Source organism: Gossypium raimondii, chromosome 2 (assembly GCF_025698545.1).
Source record: "Gossypium raimondii isolate GPD5lz chromosome 2, ASM2569854v1, whole genome shotgun sequence".
Taxonomy (NCBI): domain Eukaryota; kingdom Viridiplantae; phylum Streptophyta; class Magnoliopsida; order Malvales; family Malvaceae; genus Gossypium; species Gossypium raimondii.
The window spans coordinates 33,716,445-33,731,435 of NC_068566.1; the positions used below are offsets into that span (position 1 = coordinate 33,716,445).

The window sequence follows — 14,991 nt, forward strand, 5'->3', positions numbered from 1 at the left end:
GTAATATAATCAACTATTATATAAATATTAAAAATATGTTAATTTTGTTTGTGCTCAAAAGTTTAATAAAACAAAGAAAACTAAATATTTTACAAAAAAATATAAAATTATGTATAAACTTGATCAAATTTAAATTAATCATTTACAAATATAAATAAAATTTGATATTTTAAGACAACTATAATAACGTAAACCTGAACCATGGACGCCCCTAAAACAAAGTGATGGGAAATCCATGAGACGAATCAAAATTTATCATTCAGAACATATCATGATGTAACCAAAAATTTGATCAACAATACTGAATTCATGTAATGGAGAACCCACCCTTCCTTTTCCTTATGTCACGTAAGCTTCTATGAGATGCCTCAAGTTTATGGGCAGAAACGAAAAAAAACCCAATTATCTCTCCATAAGCAGTTGAATTAAAAGTAAACTAGAATCATCAATTGTAGTCCATTAGAACTGTCAAAAAACCAAAGGGAAAAGTCATTTGGTCACTTTCCCAGCTATTCCCAAGTAGAATCATGCTGCTTTTGCCCACCCTTGATGGCTACCCCTTCCATTCTGTTTACTCCTTTCGGATTATTATCTCCATTCCATCCACCAGAACCCTTCGGTTGTCCTGAAAAGTCACCCGGGTGTCTGATTTCATGCCTGCCATAGCCTCCTCGGCCACTGCCAAAGTTCCCTCTTGCCCTGAAACTGTCACCCCGGAGACCACCTTTACCGGAAGAATTATACCTTGGTCTCCCACTGCTACGAACTATTACAAAAAAAGAAGAGACTTTTTCAAGTTATCATCCTAGTGCTTTGCAACTAATGAGTGTATATATCTATCGTAATTTGTAACTTTCAAAGAAATGAGTGTGTATATATATTAGAAGAAAATGCATTTATACAAGATCAAGTTTCAAACATGAAATCCCTAATGATACTAAGTTTTATAAGAAAATGCTATGAACAAGGTGCAGAACAACGCCCACCACGAACAAATACGACCAAAGGTTAAAATTACTACGACAGAGTAAGCCTCTTCTTACTCTGTATGGCATGCTCTATAACTATGAATCATATTGCACCAAAGTGAACTATTTGAGACCATATATTTCCTAAGCTCAGTACTATCACTGGATGAACTAAAAATTCAATTCATGCAAAACAATGTCGGTAATAGAGTGGCAGTTTTGTGAAATTTTCAGCATCTAAAATGCATATTTCCCGTAAAAATTTAGAATTACCTCGGGTATTTGTCCTTTTTTCTTCCACAGCGGCTTGACGATCCCCAATTGTGATCGGTGAAGCCTGAAATGCATTCGGCAGTACCACAAAATTATTCTAACAATATTTCAAAATGATCACGCCAATAGCGAAGGAGTATCAATTGTGCCTCTAAAAAGATAACTTGAGATTGAACTACACAAAAGCTCATAAGACATTGTCTAGTTTAGGGGTTTATGTTTCCTCTCTTATTTTTGTATTTAAGCAGTACTTTGTTATTGGTAAGGGGGATGGGGAGGTTTGACATGACTGTAAACTCTAAGACAACTTAAAGCCTATTAACGAGTATATTGCTGTTTCAGTTCACCATTAGAGTAAACTTGCAATAAAATTTTGAGGAATAACTGAGCAGTCAGATATATAGCATGTATTTAAAAGACTATAATCATAAAATGTTGTGTAAGCAATTGAATGGAAAAGCAACCCTATGACAGTAATCATACTCCACCAGATTTATAACACGAGAGATAAAAAGGTATGACCATACCTCAAGTGCACTCTGCACTGAACTTGGATTCTCAAATTCAACAAAACCAAAAGTGAACCCTTGCTGCAGGAGGCAAGAAATCACAAAATGTAAGAACCGAGAACTTGAACTAGAGATGCCAACTATGAAGGAGAAGCCCAAATTGATATATAAGAGTTAAAACCTTATTACTTCTAACTTGGATGCCGTTACACTTAATGGTCCCAAATTTTCTGAATGCCTCCTCAAGTTGTTGAGGTGTTGCGTTGTAAGGCAAATTCCGTACATATATGGAGTGTCCTTCAGCTTTAGGAAGAGCAAAGTAAATGATGTTTATATTTTAAAACAAGAACGAAAACGTATCAAAGGGAAAAATCATAAGACATAAACATTAACCATGTGCCAAATCAAATACACCTTCTTAACACCCTTAATCAATATCTTTATTATGAACCTAACTAATTGACAAAGATAAGAGCTGCACTTCTATTGTCATACAAGTATGCCATAAATGAAGTTAGCAATTACCTTCCTCATTGTCATTGCTACTTCCAGGCGCATGATCACTGTTGGGTACTTCTGCTGCTGGAGTTGGAGCAATTTTTGCAGATAGAACTGGCCGTTGGTTTACAGGTTTTGCCCCCACATTATTGGTAGGAACATAAACTGGAGTAGATGCTTTACTTTTTATTACTTTGACCTGATATAATTTCGTAAGTTCAATCAAAACCATCAACACATGAATAGGGAAAAGGAAAAAAGTGTTGAAATATGTGAAACCCATATATTTTGGGATATATTTTAAAGTTATTTAGATAGATAAATCTTATTTAGGTAGACAAATCTTAGAATAAATCATTTGAGATATTCTAAGAATATTTTATTTTTAGTAGTTTATTAGAATAAGGGAATTATTTTCCCAATTAGGTTATGATTTTTCTCTATTTAAATTCATTTGTTTAGATAATAAAATATAGAACAGTTTTATTAAATGCTCTATTGAAAACTTTCATGGCATCTGAGCTAGTTTATCTCTAGTAGAATCATGGTTAAAACAGCCTTCATTGGAGATAAGAGATCCAGCAATCAAACAGAGGAATAAAGTTTTACCGTTGAAACAACTAATGAAAATTATGAGGGCCAAAGTTCTCTAGAAGGGTCTCTATTCACTAAGGAACAACTAGAGCATCTACACAAGCTTTTTCAATCACCATAATTTCGGATGAATTCTTATCTTCCTAACTCATCTAATAATCCTTCTTCCTCCTTTGCCCAATTAGGTACTGATTTTTTTGTTTTTTTCAATGCCAAGCCTTGTAAAACAAACACGTGAATCGTTGATTCTGGAGCTAGTGATCACATGACTAGTAGTCATTTTCTTTTTTCAACTTACACACCTTGTGCAGGAAATAAAAGAATCAAAGTAGCAAACGGGTTGTTCTCGGCAATAGTCGGGAAAGGCACTGTTAAAATTTCGCCTTTCTTGGTTTTACATGATGTTTTACATGTGCCAACTCTAGCTTGTAATCTCATATTGGTCAGTAAATTATCCCAGTCCTCGAATTGTCATGTTATATTTGACTCCTTTATATTTAAATTTCAAGACATAGTCTCGGGTAGGATGATTGGCAATGCTAAAAAATCTGGTGGAATTTACTTTCTTGACAACGACCATCTAAGTCAACCAACAACTACTTTATGTTTAAATTCTGCTTCTAGTTTTGATAAGATTATAATTTGGCATTATACGCTTGGACATTCTAATTTTTACTATTTAAGATATTTGTTACCTGATCTACTTAAAAATAAAAGTCCTTCATATCACTGTGAATTTTTTGAATTGGCTAAACATCATCGGTCATTCTTTCCACCTCAAAAATATAAAGCTTCCAAACCTTTTTCGTTAATTCATAGTGATGTTTGGAGACCTTCAAGAGTTTCAAATTTGTCAGGAAAACGTTGGTTTGTCACATTTATTGATGATCATACTCACATTTGTTGGTGTTTTTATTAAAAGATAAGTTTGAAGTTAAAAATGTGTTTTAGTCTTTTTATGCTATGGTGAAAACACAATTTGGTGTGAGAATAGTACTTCGGAGTGACAATGGTGGGGAATTTTTTAGTGACCAATTAAGTGTTTTCTTAACCAAACATGGTATAATCCACTAAAGCTCTTGTACAAATACACCACAACAAAATGGGGTTGCAGAAAGAAAAAACTGACATCTTTTGAAAGTAACTAGAGCCTTGATGTTCACTAGTCAAGTACCACATTATCTTTGAGGTGAAGCCTTGTTAACAGCTACATATCTTATTAATAGGATGCCTAGTAAAACTCTAAACTATAGGACTCCTTTAAGTCTCTTTAAAGATAACTTTCCTAACTTTAAATTGATCAAAGATTTATCCCTCCGAGTTTTTGGGTGTAGTGTTTTTGTTCATCTTCACAACCAAGGTAAACTAGATCCTAGAGCAAAAAAATGCGTCTTTATTGGCTATGCTTCTAATAAAAAGGGTTACAAATGTTACGATCCAATTAATAGGAAGATTATTGTTACCATGGATGTCACATTTGTTGAAACACAATCTTACTTTGATTCTAATTTTCAAGGAGGGAATTATAGTAAGGAAGATTCTATAATTAATCAAGAAAACACTAGAAATATACAACATAGGGATTCTAATAATGGGGAAAGTGAATTTATGATTAACACAGAAATTAATGATGTTAATGTTGTTAATGAAAAGGAGTATGAAGGTGTAGAGTTTGATCATGAGAATAAAGAACAAACAAATGAGTTAATTGTTTACTCAATAAGAAATCGAAATCAAGAAAGTGGAATCCACCAAATTCATCACCAAGAATTTGACCCGCAAGATCTTGTCAAAAGTCCAGGTAAAGCTCATAATCCAACCAATAAATTTTCTGATTTAGATATTCCAATTGCTAAAAGAAAATGTGTTAGAAATGTTGTCAAATATCCCATGTCTAACTTTGTGCCCTATAAAACCTTCTCTTCGACATTCTCAACCTTTGTTTCGTGTCTTAATACTGTGAAAATACCCAAAAATGTGAAAGACGCTTTACAAGTTCCTGAGTGGAAGGAGGCTATTTTAGAGGAGATACGCACTCTTGAAAAAACAGGTACATAGGAAATAGTGGAATTACCTGTAAGGAAGAAAACTGTGGGCTGTAAATGGGTGTTTACAACCAAATTCAAACCGGATGGATCTTTAAATAGATACAAATCCCGACTGGTGGCTAAAGGGTACACTCAAACATACGGGATAGATTATCTTGAAACATTTGCTCCAGTAGCCAAATTAAATTCTGTTAGAGTTTTTTTATCAATTGCTATTAATCTTGATTGGTCCTTACAGCAGCTAGATGTGAAAAATGCTTTCTTAAATGGGAAACTTGAAGAAGAATTTTACATGGATCCTTCTTCAGGTTTTGAAGAAAAATTTGGAACTCGAGTATGTAAGCTTAAGAAATCTTTGGATGGTCTAAAGTAGTCTCCTCGAGCTTGTTTTGAACGGTTCACTCAAGTTGTTAAAAAACAAGTTTACTCACAAGGGCAAGCTAATCACACAATGTTCTATCGACACTCACAAAGAGGTAGAATAGCAGTTATTATAGTTTATGTTGATCATATCATTCTTACAGGAGATGATGTGAATGAAATAAGGCATCTCAAGGAGCATCTAGCATTGGAGTTTGAGATTAAAGACTTGGGTCCTTTGAAATACTTTCTTGGAATGGAAGTTGCTCGATCAAAGAAAGGTCTTGTGGTCTCTCAGAAAAAATATGTGATTGATCTTTTAAAATAGGCTGGGATGAATGGTTACCGCCCAACTGACACACCAATTAATCCAAATATAAAATTTGGAAATAAAGAAGGTCGATTAGTTGATAAAAGGCAATACCAAAGATTAGTCGGTAAGTTAATTTACTTATCACATACAAGACTAGATATAGCTTTTGCAGTGAGTCAATTAATGCACTCCCCAATGGAGGAACATGAAAAAGCAGTGTTTCAGATTCTAAGATACTTGAAGAGTTCACCTAGAAAGGGCTTATTCTTCAAGAAATCCGAACAAAGAGGAATTGAAGCTTATACAGATGCAGACTGGGCAAGCTCAATAACAGATAGAAGATCTACATCAGGATACTTTACATTTGTTTGGGGAAACCTTGTGACTTGGTGAAGCAAAAAACAAAATGTTGTAGCAAGTAGTGCAGAGGCTGAGTTTAGATCAATGGCTCAGGGAATTTGTGAAATGATGTGGTTAAAAAGAATTATGGAAGAGCTGAGGAAACCAATAACTTCACCAATGAAGTTGTACTGTGATAGCAAAGCTGCCATTAGTATTGCTCACAACCCAGTCCAGCATGACAGAACTAAATATGTTGAGATTGATAGACACTTTATCAAGGAGAAGATTGAAGAAGGCCAAGTGTGCATGCCGTTTGTTCCTTCAAAACAACAGATTGCTGACATACTCACCAAGGGCTCTCTAAGACAAGCTTTGATTTTCTTGTAAGCAAGTTGGGCATGATTGATATATATGCACCAACTTGAGGGAGGGTATTGGAATATGTGAAACCCGTATATTTTGGGATATATTTTAAAGTTATTTATGTAGATTTATCTTATTTAGGTAGATAAATCTTAGAATAAATCATTTGAGATGTTCTAAGAATATTTTATTTTATGTTTTAGTAGTTTATTAGAATAAGGGAATTATTTTCCTTATGTTTTAGTAGTTTATTAGAATAAGAGAATTATTTTCCCAATTAAGTTATGACTCTTTTCTTTATTTAAATTCAGTTGTTTAGTTAATAAAATATAGAACAGTTTTATTAAATGCTCTCTTGAAAACTTTCAAAAAGACCATTGAAGTTGACTCACAATCGAAGCATATGATTGTTTTGGAGCATCATCTGGAACCATAGGAGCTGAATCAACAGTAACTATCCTTTCGTTCTGACCTGCAATGTTTTGGGGTTCAACAACCTCTTCTTCAACTACTGATCCTTCCTCCTTATCCAAGGGATCACAAACTTCAGCACCATTATTAATATCTTCCTCTTCTGAGTAAGTCAACGGTTCCTTAGCAAGTTGGTCATCAGTGAGCTCTGAAGCAAAAGTTAATGAGTTTGAGCATAAAACAAATACAACAACATGCATAAAAAGAGAAGAATTGGGTCAAACCTGGTTCTGGTGTCAAGGCAGATATGGAAGCCTGTTCACTGATGCCATTAGCCGGAACAGAGTTCTGCAACTCTTTCTCTTCAACATATCTGAAAACATCATTTAAGACAAAGTAGCCTTTGTCTTGTGGAGCTAAGAAGAAGGTTTGTGCGAATTTCTTTTTCACATTGTCCTTCCCAGTTAAGGATCCAGTTACCAGTAAAATAATCCCTTTCTCAAAAGAGTCCTCAGCATCTGCAGTTTTTATTTCTGCTGTATAGTCCTCATAATTCAGTGATAGTACCTTCTCATTAATTGCCTGCTCAAAAAAATATCAGTGCACTAGTCACTCAAAACAATGTTCAAGCTAAGTTACAGTTGAAAATAAAATGCCCATTGAAGTTGATCAAATAAGATAATCCTATATAAAACATAAGAGTCTGCAGAAACAAACAATTAAGAAATGTCCATTACTAGTGATAGAGATATGCATCTAATAGACAAGTGAAGCTTCACTGGAGGTTTCATTTGTTTCCATATCTTTTAAAGTGAACTTCTCAATTGAAAAAGAAAAACAAATATTCTTCACAAATTTTCTTTCTAACTTGTTATCAGCTTAACATAACTGCTTCATCTCCAGTGGCAGCAGCATTAAAGCACACAGGGAAAACAAAGGTAGAAAAGGAAAAAGGCCATATATTTTGAATTCTTCAAAACAATAACATGCTCATTCATATCGGAAACTATCTTAACTCCTAACGAACTTACTTGCAAGGTTGTCACTGTTGTCATGTTGCCATGCATGTCTGGCCGACTTAAATGACTAGAATCTTGATAAAATCTATGCACTAGATTCGGAGATTGGTGAAGAATATGGTAATACTGCTCCACAAAAGCATTTCCAATAACTTGAGTACTTGGAGTAAAGACAGGACTTCCTTCCTGCATAGCCATCTGCACATAGTTTCAATAAATCAATAAATAAAAACTTCAAATAAAGACACTATCAACTGCATGCTCTAATCTTTCACAGCAACCAAAAAATAAAAACATAGAGAAGTACTTTATCTACTTCAAATTTAGAAAGAGCCTTAAACATAAGAGTAACAATCAAAAAATTTGTTTGCATAATTGAACCACCTAGACTAAATTTGACAGACATAAAGCAGAACATGAAGACTTTAGAGGTGTAAGAAGCCAAACATATTGAACTTAAAGCTAGTTTATTACTTGAAGACTTAGTTCTCTAAATCTAAAACAATTAAGACAGTGATTAAAAAGAACAAAATAAACCCTTTAATTAAAGAAAAAAAAGATTCCCAGAAAACTCATTGTAGAAATGAAGAGTATGAAGCAGATTTAACGACCAAAATCGACTGAAAAAAGCAGGATCTTGCGGGTGATTAGCGGATCAATCAAACATTATGACTGATGATCAAACATAGAGAAATTGGAATAAAAATATATGGGAAAAGAAAAAGAAAGGTAAGAATTACCTAATTGGTTGGTGATTTGAGCTTAAGAGAGAGATCTGAGCTTTGAAAGTAAGCAGAGGAAAGAGAAGGCAAAGCGAAAGACAGCATGAGTATAAAATAGGAAATGTGATGGACAATTGAAAAATTAGAGGTTTTAATCTATCATTTAGTCCTCAAAAGTATACTTTTCCTCACTTTGATCCTTGAAAATTCCTTTTGGCCTAAACCAAGCTCTCCCTTTTCAGCCGTCCAGCAGGTCAAAAATTTTAAAAACTAATGTATGTTTTACTTAATTTTGTCATTAATAGCAATAATTGGTTGCATTTAGTCATTTTTCAACATTCACTTTAATATTTAAAATTAAAATAAAAAGTTGATTATCAACTGATAACTTTTAATTAATGAAAAGAGGATGATATGGTGATCATAAAGGATGTCCAGTTCATATAATCTTTAAAAACTTTAGGGCAGAATATTTGGTAAAATTTTAAAAGTGTTCACTGCTTTCTACTTTTGAAATATTTCTCTAAAAGTAGGGAAATGTGGAACACTTTTTTAACAAATGCAGAAATACGAAGGGTCCTCATTGCAATTTTACCCTCCCCATTTAATCTTACTTTCAACATGCACAACAAAGGAAAAAACCGTTTTCTTTCCTTCTTCTTTTGTTCTAAAAATAAAACTGGAGATGAGTTTAATATTTAAAAAAGATTCTCCAGTAATTGAAAGGATTGATTAATATTGTGTAAAATTTATCTTTTTTCAGATTTGAAACATGCACATACATGTAGATGTAGTAGTTATAAATTCCAAAAAGATTAATTTTTTGGATGATGCTCTGGTTTTGTAGTTGATGTTGACAGCAACCCATTTTGTTGAAAAGGACACACCCAATGACTTGATCCCTTAATAGCCCAACTTCCTAGAATTTATTACTATTACATCTCCCTGCTCAAGTTCTTAAACAGAACACTTACCCAATATAATATCACAATCCAATCAAAGTAAATCAAAATACTAACTTGAAATCTGAAAAAAGGAAAAAAATCCAAATTATTTATATAAATTTAATATTACAAAGTTGCTTTAAATCATCATTAAAAATTACGTAATTTGAAACAGTAAATTAATAATTTAGTAATTTTTTAAAGAAATTTATATCAACTTTTGTACTCATATTTATATTAGAAAAAGGACTAAAATACAAATCAAGTCAAAATTATTGGAAATGCTTAAAACAAAAGTAATTAAGCTATCGCTCCAATGGGGGGGGTTATTCAAAATGCGCACACTGAGTATTTTATCGCAAACCATTTTGGCTAAAGCATCCACGTTTTTGTTTTCTTTCCTAGGAACATGTTGAATGCGCCAATGATGCGCTTGTAACAAGAGTTGTTGAATTCTCCTAATTAAAGTTGATTTGTGACCTCCTACAGGTTCTTCTTGAATGGCGAGTATATCTTCGAGACTATCTGTTTGAATTAAAATATGGTTAAATCCCCTATCCAACGTGAGATGTAATCCATCCAAAATGGCCCACAGTTCAGCATCCAAAACAGAAAAACAACCAAAATATCTGTAAAACCCAAACATCCAAGCCCCCCAGCTAAAGCGAAGTCACCCTCGACTCTGACCAACCCATCAGTGTTTAAGCACACTGAATCACAAACCAAAGGAGAAGTAGCAACGAAAGGACGAGATTTTTGTAAGGGTGATTTTGAGATAACATACTGTTTTGCCCAACTGTAAGAGATCCTGATAATATCCTTCGTACTCCAAGCATTATCCTGAAACACAAAACATGTGCTTGTCAACTCTAATGTATCAAATATTTTCTCATAATTTAAATATATAGATAGAATTTTTAAAAGGATTATTATTTCGTACATTAGCGGTGTACCTTTTTTCTACAAGTAGTATTAAAAAATTGTCACAGTATCTTATAAGACATTTGTCGATCATTTAGCCCTATTTATGTATAAAATAAAAGGAAATAATTTAAATGTAAATTTATTGTGTTACATGTCATGCCAAATGCCATAAAAATACAAATTATTAAAATATGTGTAAAAATGTAAAATAGTCAGCCCGTATGGGTGCCGACCTTTTATCTCAACTTCGATTGGTGCTCGACAAGTTTCACATGTAACTTTGGCACTCATGAGTATTGAATTTCTGAACAGACTCTCAAAACTAAAATACTGCCATTTTATTATAAGTGCAAAAGAAAAAAGACACATGGGAAGGCCTTAAAGAGATTTCCTTTTATATATATATATATATATATGCATCCCTTAACCTTCGGATTAAGTTACTTATTTTTTATCAAATATTTCAAATCCATAGGTTTAGTCATGTAATTTTATTTTAAATTTAAAAATAAATGATTCTAGTCTTGTTACTATGTTTAAATTTAAGATTTAAGATCTACACATAATTTAATTCTGGTCCTTTTATAATATTACTAGTTAATCCAAGTAGTTTTTATCTTAAATTAGTGTCGTCAATCTTTTTTAAAGTTACTTATCTCAATTTATCAAGTTGAAATAGATATTTTTTTGTATATATTAGAAAGGTGTTTAAAATATTTTCACTTAACAACAAAAATGTTAACAAGTTGGACGTGATCATTTTGTAATTTTTATTTCTTAGGTGATTTTCTTTTGGTAAAACCGAATAAGGCCTGGAGCAGTCTCGACCCTGGACACTTTCACCAGATCGAGTCCCTCTCTCAATTTCTGTGGTGGGATTTTCAATTAACAATGGCCTCCAAAGCAAGCAGCTCCCTCTTCCAAAGCCTGAGACGCTACATCAAGAAGCCATGGGAGATAACTGGACCCTGCGCCGACCCAGAGTACAAAAACGCGGTGCCCAAAGCCACGGAGTATCGTGTTCGCTGCCCTGCCACCACTTTGCAAAAGCCCATCGTCCCTACCTCCGACCCTGAAACCGTCTTCGACATCAAATACTACAGCCGCGATCAACGCCGGAACCGCCCTCCGATCCGCCGTACCATCTTGAAGAAAGATGACGTGGTGAAGATGATGAAAGAGAAAACCTTTGATGTCAACGATTTTCCAAAGGTCTACTTGACTGCTAAAGTTGAAGAGGATGAGAATGCAGTTGGGGGAGGCTACCAGAAATAGGTCAGATTTCGGAAATTTTTTATTGTTATTTCTTTAAATGAGATTTCATTTAGCTATTTTTGATGTTTTGAGCTTTGGGTATTGTTCTTTTCTCCCTATCTTGATGAATTTGATGCTTTGAAGATTTGGGTTTTGGTTAATTTTCTGTTTTGAGATGTGGGTAATGATCAGTTTTTCACTATTTCTATGTAAATGTAGTGTGTATGATTTGGGATTTTCAGAAACTGGGATTCCGGGGGAATCTGATTGAGGCTTGATTTGAGTTAATGTATGAATTATGCAGAAGTGGAGTCATTGGAACTAGATGACACTTAAGATTATTAATTGTTTTTCGATTTTGGGTTGATATAATGCCTTTTTGACTACTTATTTTAGGTTTGAGAGTTAAAAGTTTTGAGCAATGTTTATTGGCGAGATTGGAGATACTGATTTTTAATTTCTTTGATGAGATTGGATGGTTCAAGCGGATACCGAGTTTGTGACAGATGGATTTGGTGCTCAAGATTGAGGATGCCTTTAGCATTCTGAATTATGCGGTCTTGAGGGTTCCCCTATTGTGTCAGGCTTATGAAAGTTCTGTTTTGGGTCGTATTAGGGTTATCATAAGATTTAAATATTGGTACACAGATGTTTAGTTTGATGACAATGCACTATACTTTCTATGAGAACTTGTAAAAATGTATTGTGATGCCCTACTTGTTTTTGACAATGGATTTCTATGTATAGAAAATTGGGATTATGGCATAGCAACATCAAATTCATAGTAACAGGATTGGATTAAAAGGTAGTTCAGAAATAATGTGGTAATGCATGACAAAATATCCACTCTTCTGTCTCTTTTTTGTGAAAGAAAAATAACGATTTAACTCTTTAAACACTTTGATTCTTTTATTGCGCTAAACCTCAAAGGAAGTGCAAGAAACAACGATCCTACTTTATAAGCACATTGCCTTTCTAAAAGTGCTTTTATCTTTAGCTTCTAACTCATCTAAATTGTAAAACAGCCTTTTGTTGTGTATAAGAATTAGCTTTGTATGTGGTTGGCTTATCCTTGGTACATTTTTGAGTTATTTTCATTTATTTAAAAAGAAAAGAATACAAACCAATTTAGTACCCTATCAAACTTTGTGGAAACACCTTCACCGATGCACTAAGTGCTACGAGCTTTAAATTCCCATAGCATTCCACTAAAAACCTTGTTCTAGAATTGTTTGGAGGCAGCTATCCTGACCTCCTTTTTTAGGGTAAGATAATAAGACCAGCATGCCTGCATTTGCTGGCGGAGTACATCGAGTATTAGTTTTTGGTGTTGACAATACTGAATGCTGTGATAGCCTTGTTATTTTCTAAGGCCAAGTTTCATTTCTGAACTTCTGGTGCTAGCAGAAAAGGTTAGATCCTCCTGCATGTTCTTGTTATTTGTATTCCATAGAGATTGGATCTATAAAGTTGCTCTCTCTCTATTTGCAATGCAAAGTAAACTGCAGTGGAGCATTTCTACTATCTTTGGGTGGAGGATGCTTGTACATATCTTGGATTTTACACCATCCATATGCTATAAGGGCATGGTTACATTCTAGAAATTCCTTCCATTCTTCAATGCTGGTTATAAATTATAAGTACGAGGGTTCAAGATATTTAAATGCACTATTTTTTTATCACCTGATTTCTTGAATTGTTTTGTATGTTTGTTTTGTTTCAAGTTCGATTCATATTTGAACCTACAAGAAAGGACCTCACTTTTTCTTAGCTTTACCGATAATTCAGTCTCAAAGGATAAAATAGTGTAGTATTGCTATATGGTCTGTATAGCTGACCTTCCAATAGTTGGAAAAGGCTTACATGTTATATTAATCTGTAATCCATATATAATTCCTTGCACCGGTAATCTCTGTGAGATTGTATCTTATACTTATGATGTTACGAAGCTGATATTACCGATTTTAAAAATGTTTCTGGCATGTGAACAGGCCTCTGAGCACTGAGCACTTATGACTGAATTTAATGGTGCACCTGTCCCATCTGATTCACTCTCTTAGTAGCTTGTTATTGAACCAATGCAGGTATTGTAGCATAGCAATTTCTTGAGACACTTGAAGTTAAAAGGGGTTGCAGTTTCGGGGTTTCCGACATTAATAAGGGTTGTTGTCCACATTTTGTTTATTTGTTTTGTTTTTCTTTTTCAGTTAATCAGCATGCTTGTATTAATCCAGATTCAACAGTAGTTGGATGATGAATGATATAATTGACTCGTTCAAGCTTTTGATGGTTTTTGAACCGTGAACAATAAGAAATGAATCAGATATGTTGATGAAGAATTGAACATGTGGTTTCTATTGGATTTCTTCTGACATTAAGAAATGAATCATTTTTCATTCATCATTGCATTGCTTCATCTTTAGCTCAAATGTGAATCATTTTGCATTTTCTATTGGACAAATACACTAGTGTGATATTGGAAACAAGGATCTAGATTTGAAGTGTATGCCTTGGGTTTCAATATAAATGAAGCAGAAATTATATATTTAAATTTGATTTATTATATAAATGGTAAGAATGAAATGAAAAGTATAAAAATATTTTGAAAATATGAATGTTACATTTTTAAAATATTTTATCCAATTTCTGTTGAAATAATGTTTTGATTGATTGTAGGTTAAACAGGGATTTAACAATTGCTAATGTTATAAAGTCATATTTTGACATCTTTAATCTTATATTATAACTCCAATGTTAAACTAAATCAAACTTAAAGTTTAAGTTAATTTTATCACCCCAATGTCTTATAATATTGTTCAAATTAGTAAAACATTTAAAAGAATTTGGTATGTAGGCAAAATTTCATACAAACATAGATAACCTATTTATAAAAAAAAAAGAAAACAAAATACAATCCTTTTAAAATAAAAACAATATAGATAAATTTTATTAAGATATGTATTTAATTTCTTAAAGTAAAAATAAAATAAATAAAATATATTCATTATATTTTTATATTAAATATGTATCCGTTTAAATTAGTAAACATTAATTATCAGAAATCGTGAAACTATTTTTGAGAAAAAAGAAAACTGAAACTCTAAATTCAGAGCTACATTTCAGTGAAAGGATATAATTATGGCTTGATCCATGGCCGACTGTGGCCCAATACTTGACTTGAACATAAAAACAAAATAAATAGCCCCTGGCGAGGATCGAACTCGCGACCTTTCGCTTACGAAGCGAACGCACTACCACTATGCTACAGAGGCTTGTCTGATCACGTCTTCAATAATATAGTTTTTGTTTCTATAAAAAAAAGCTGGATTCATCGTGCTTCCCCGTCTGTTGTTCAAAATCACTGCTATCTTCAATAGCTTCAAAGAGTCGAATTACCGTTAATATATTTAGAAATATTTTTATATAACTTTTTAATAATAAAACAAACC

The 14,991-nt window shown here is 33.2% G+C and overlaps 2 protein-coding genes and 1 non-coding gene across 5 annotated transcripts; 1 reads left to right on the forward strand and 2 right to left on the reverse strand.

Annotated features, from left to right (window-relative positions):
• Positions 1–102: 102 nt before the first annotated feature.
• LOC105788465 (nuclear transport factor 2-like) lies at positions 103–8,563 on the reverse strand. The gene is made up of 9 exons (XM_052627329.1): positions 8,439–8,563; positions 7,711–7,896; positions 6,964–7,261; positions 6,661–6,887; positions 2,276–2,447; positions 1,932–2,053; positions 1,769–1,831; positions 1,242–1,305; positions 103–766 (listed from the first exon to the last, which is right to left on the reverse strand). Exons 2-9 carry the CDS (start codon positions 7,894–7,896, stop codon positions 510–512), a joined length of 1,389 nt encoding a protein of 462 aa, XP_052483289.1. The 5' UTR covers positions 8,439–8,563; the 3' UTR covers positions 103–509.
• A 2,474-nt stretch (positions 8,564–11,037) lies between these two features.
• LOC105788466 (uncharacterized) lies at positions 11,038–13,881 on the forward strand. Of its 3 annotated transcripts, none has more exons than XM_012615379.2 (2): positions 11,038–11,563; positions 13,534–13,881. In XM_012615379.2, the coding sequence occupies exon 1, from the start codon at positions 11,180–11,182 to the stop codon at positions 11,561–11,563; it is 384 nt and encodes a 127-aa protein (XP_012470833.1). In that variant the 5' UTR covers positions 11,038–11,179; the 3' UTR covers positions 13,534–13,881. The 3 variants fall into 3 exon arrangements, with proteins under 3 accessions (XP_012470833.1, XP_012470835.1, XP_012470834.1); XM_012615381.2 differs by lacking the exon at positions 13,534–13,881 and adding an exon at positions 11,939–12,309; XM_012615380.2 differs by having other exon boundaries at positions 11,043–11,563; positions 13,627–13,881.
• Positions 13,882–14,742: 861 nt separating this feature from the next.
• On the reverse strand, positions 14,743–14,814 carry TRNAT-CGU (transfer RNA threonine (anticodon CGU)). Its single transcript has one exon. It is a non-coding gene; the product is annotated as a tRNA-Thr (tRNA).
• Positions 14,815–14,991: the final 177 nt, after the last annotated feature.

Excerpts from the sequence above, each read along its gene's own strand:
- LOC105788466 (XM_012615379.2), top strand. The coding sequence starts at position 11,180 with ATGGCCTCCAAAGCAAGCAGCTCCCTCTTCCAAAGCCTGAGACGCTAC.
- LOC105788465 (XM_052627329.1), bottom strand. The coding sequence starts at position 7,896 with ATGGCTATGCAGGAAGGAAGTCCTGTCTTTACTCCAAGTACTCAAGTT. Across the intron at positions 1,832-1,931 it reads TCCAAGTTAGAAGTAATAAG|CAAGGGTTCACTTTTGGTTT; the intron begins GTTTTAACTCTT and ends TGCCTCCTGCAG. Across the intron at positions 767-1,241 it reads AAAAAGGACAAATACCCGAG|TTCGTAGCAGTGGGAGACCA; the intron begins GTAATTCTAAAT and ends TTTTTGTAATAG.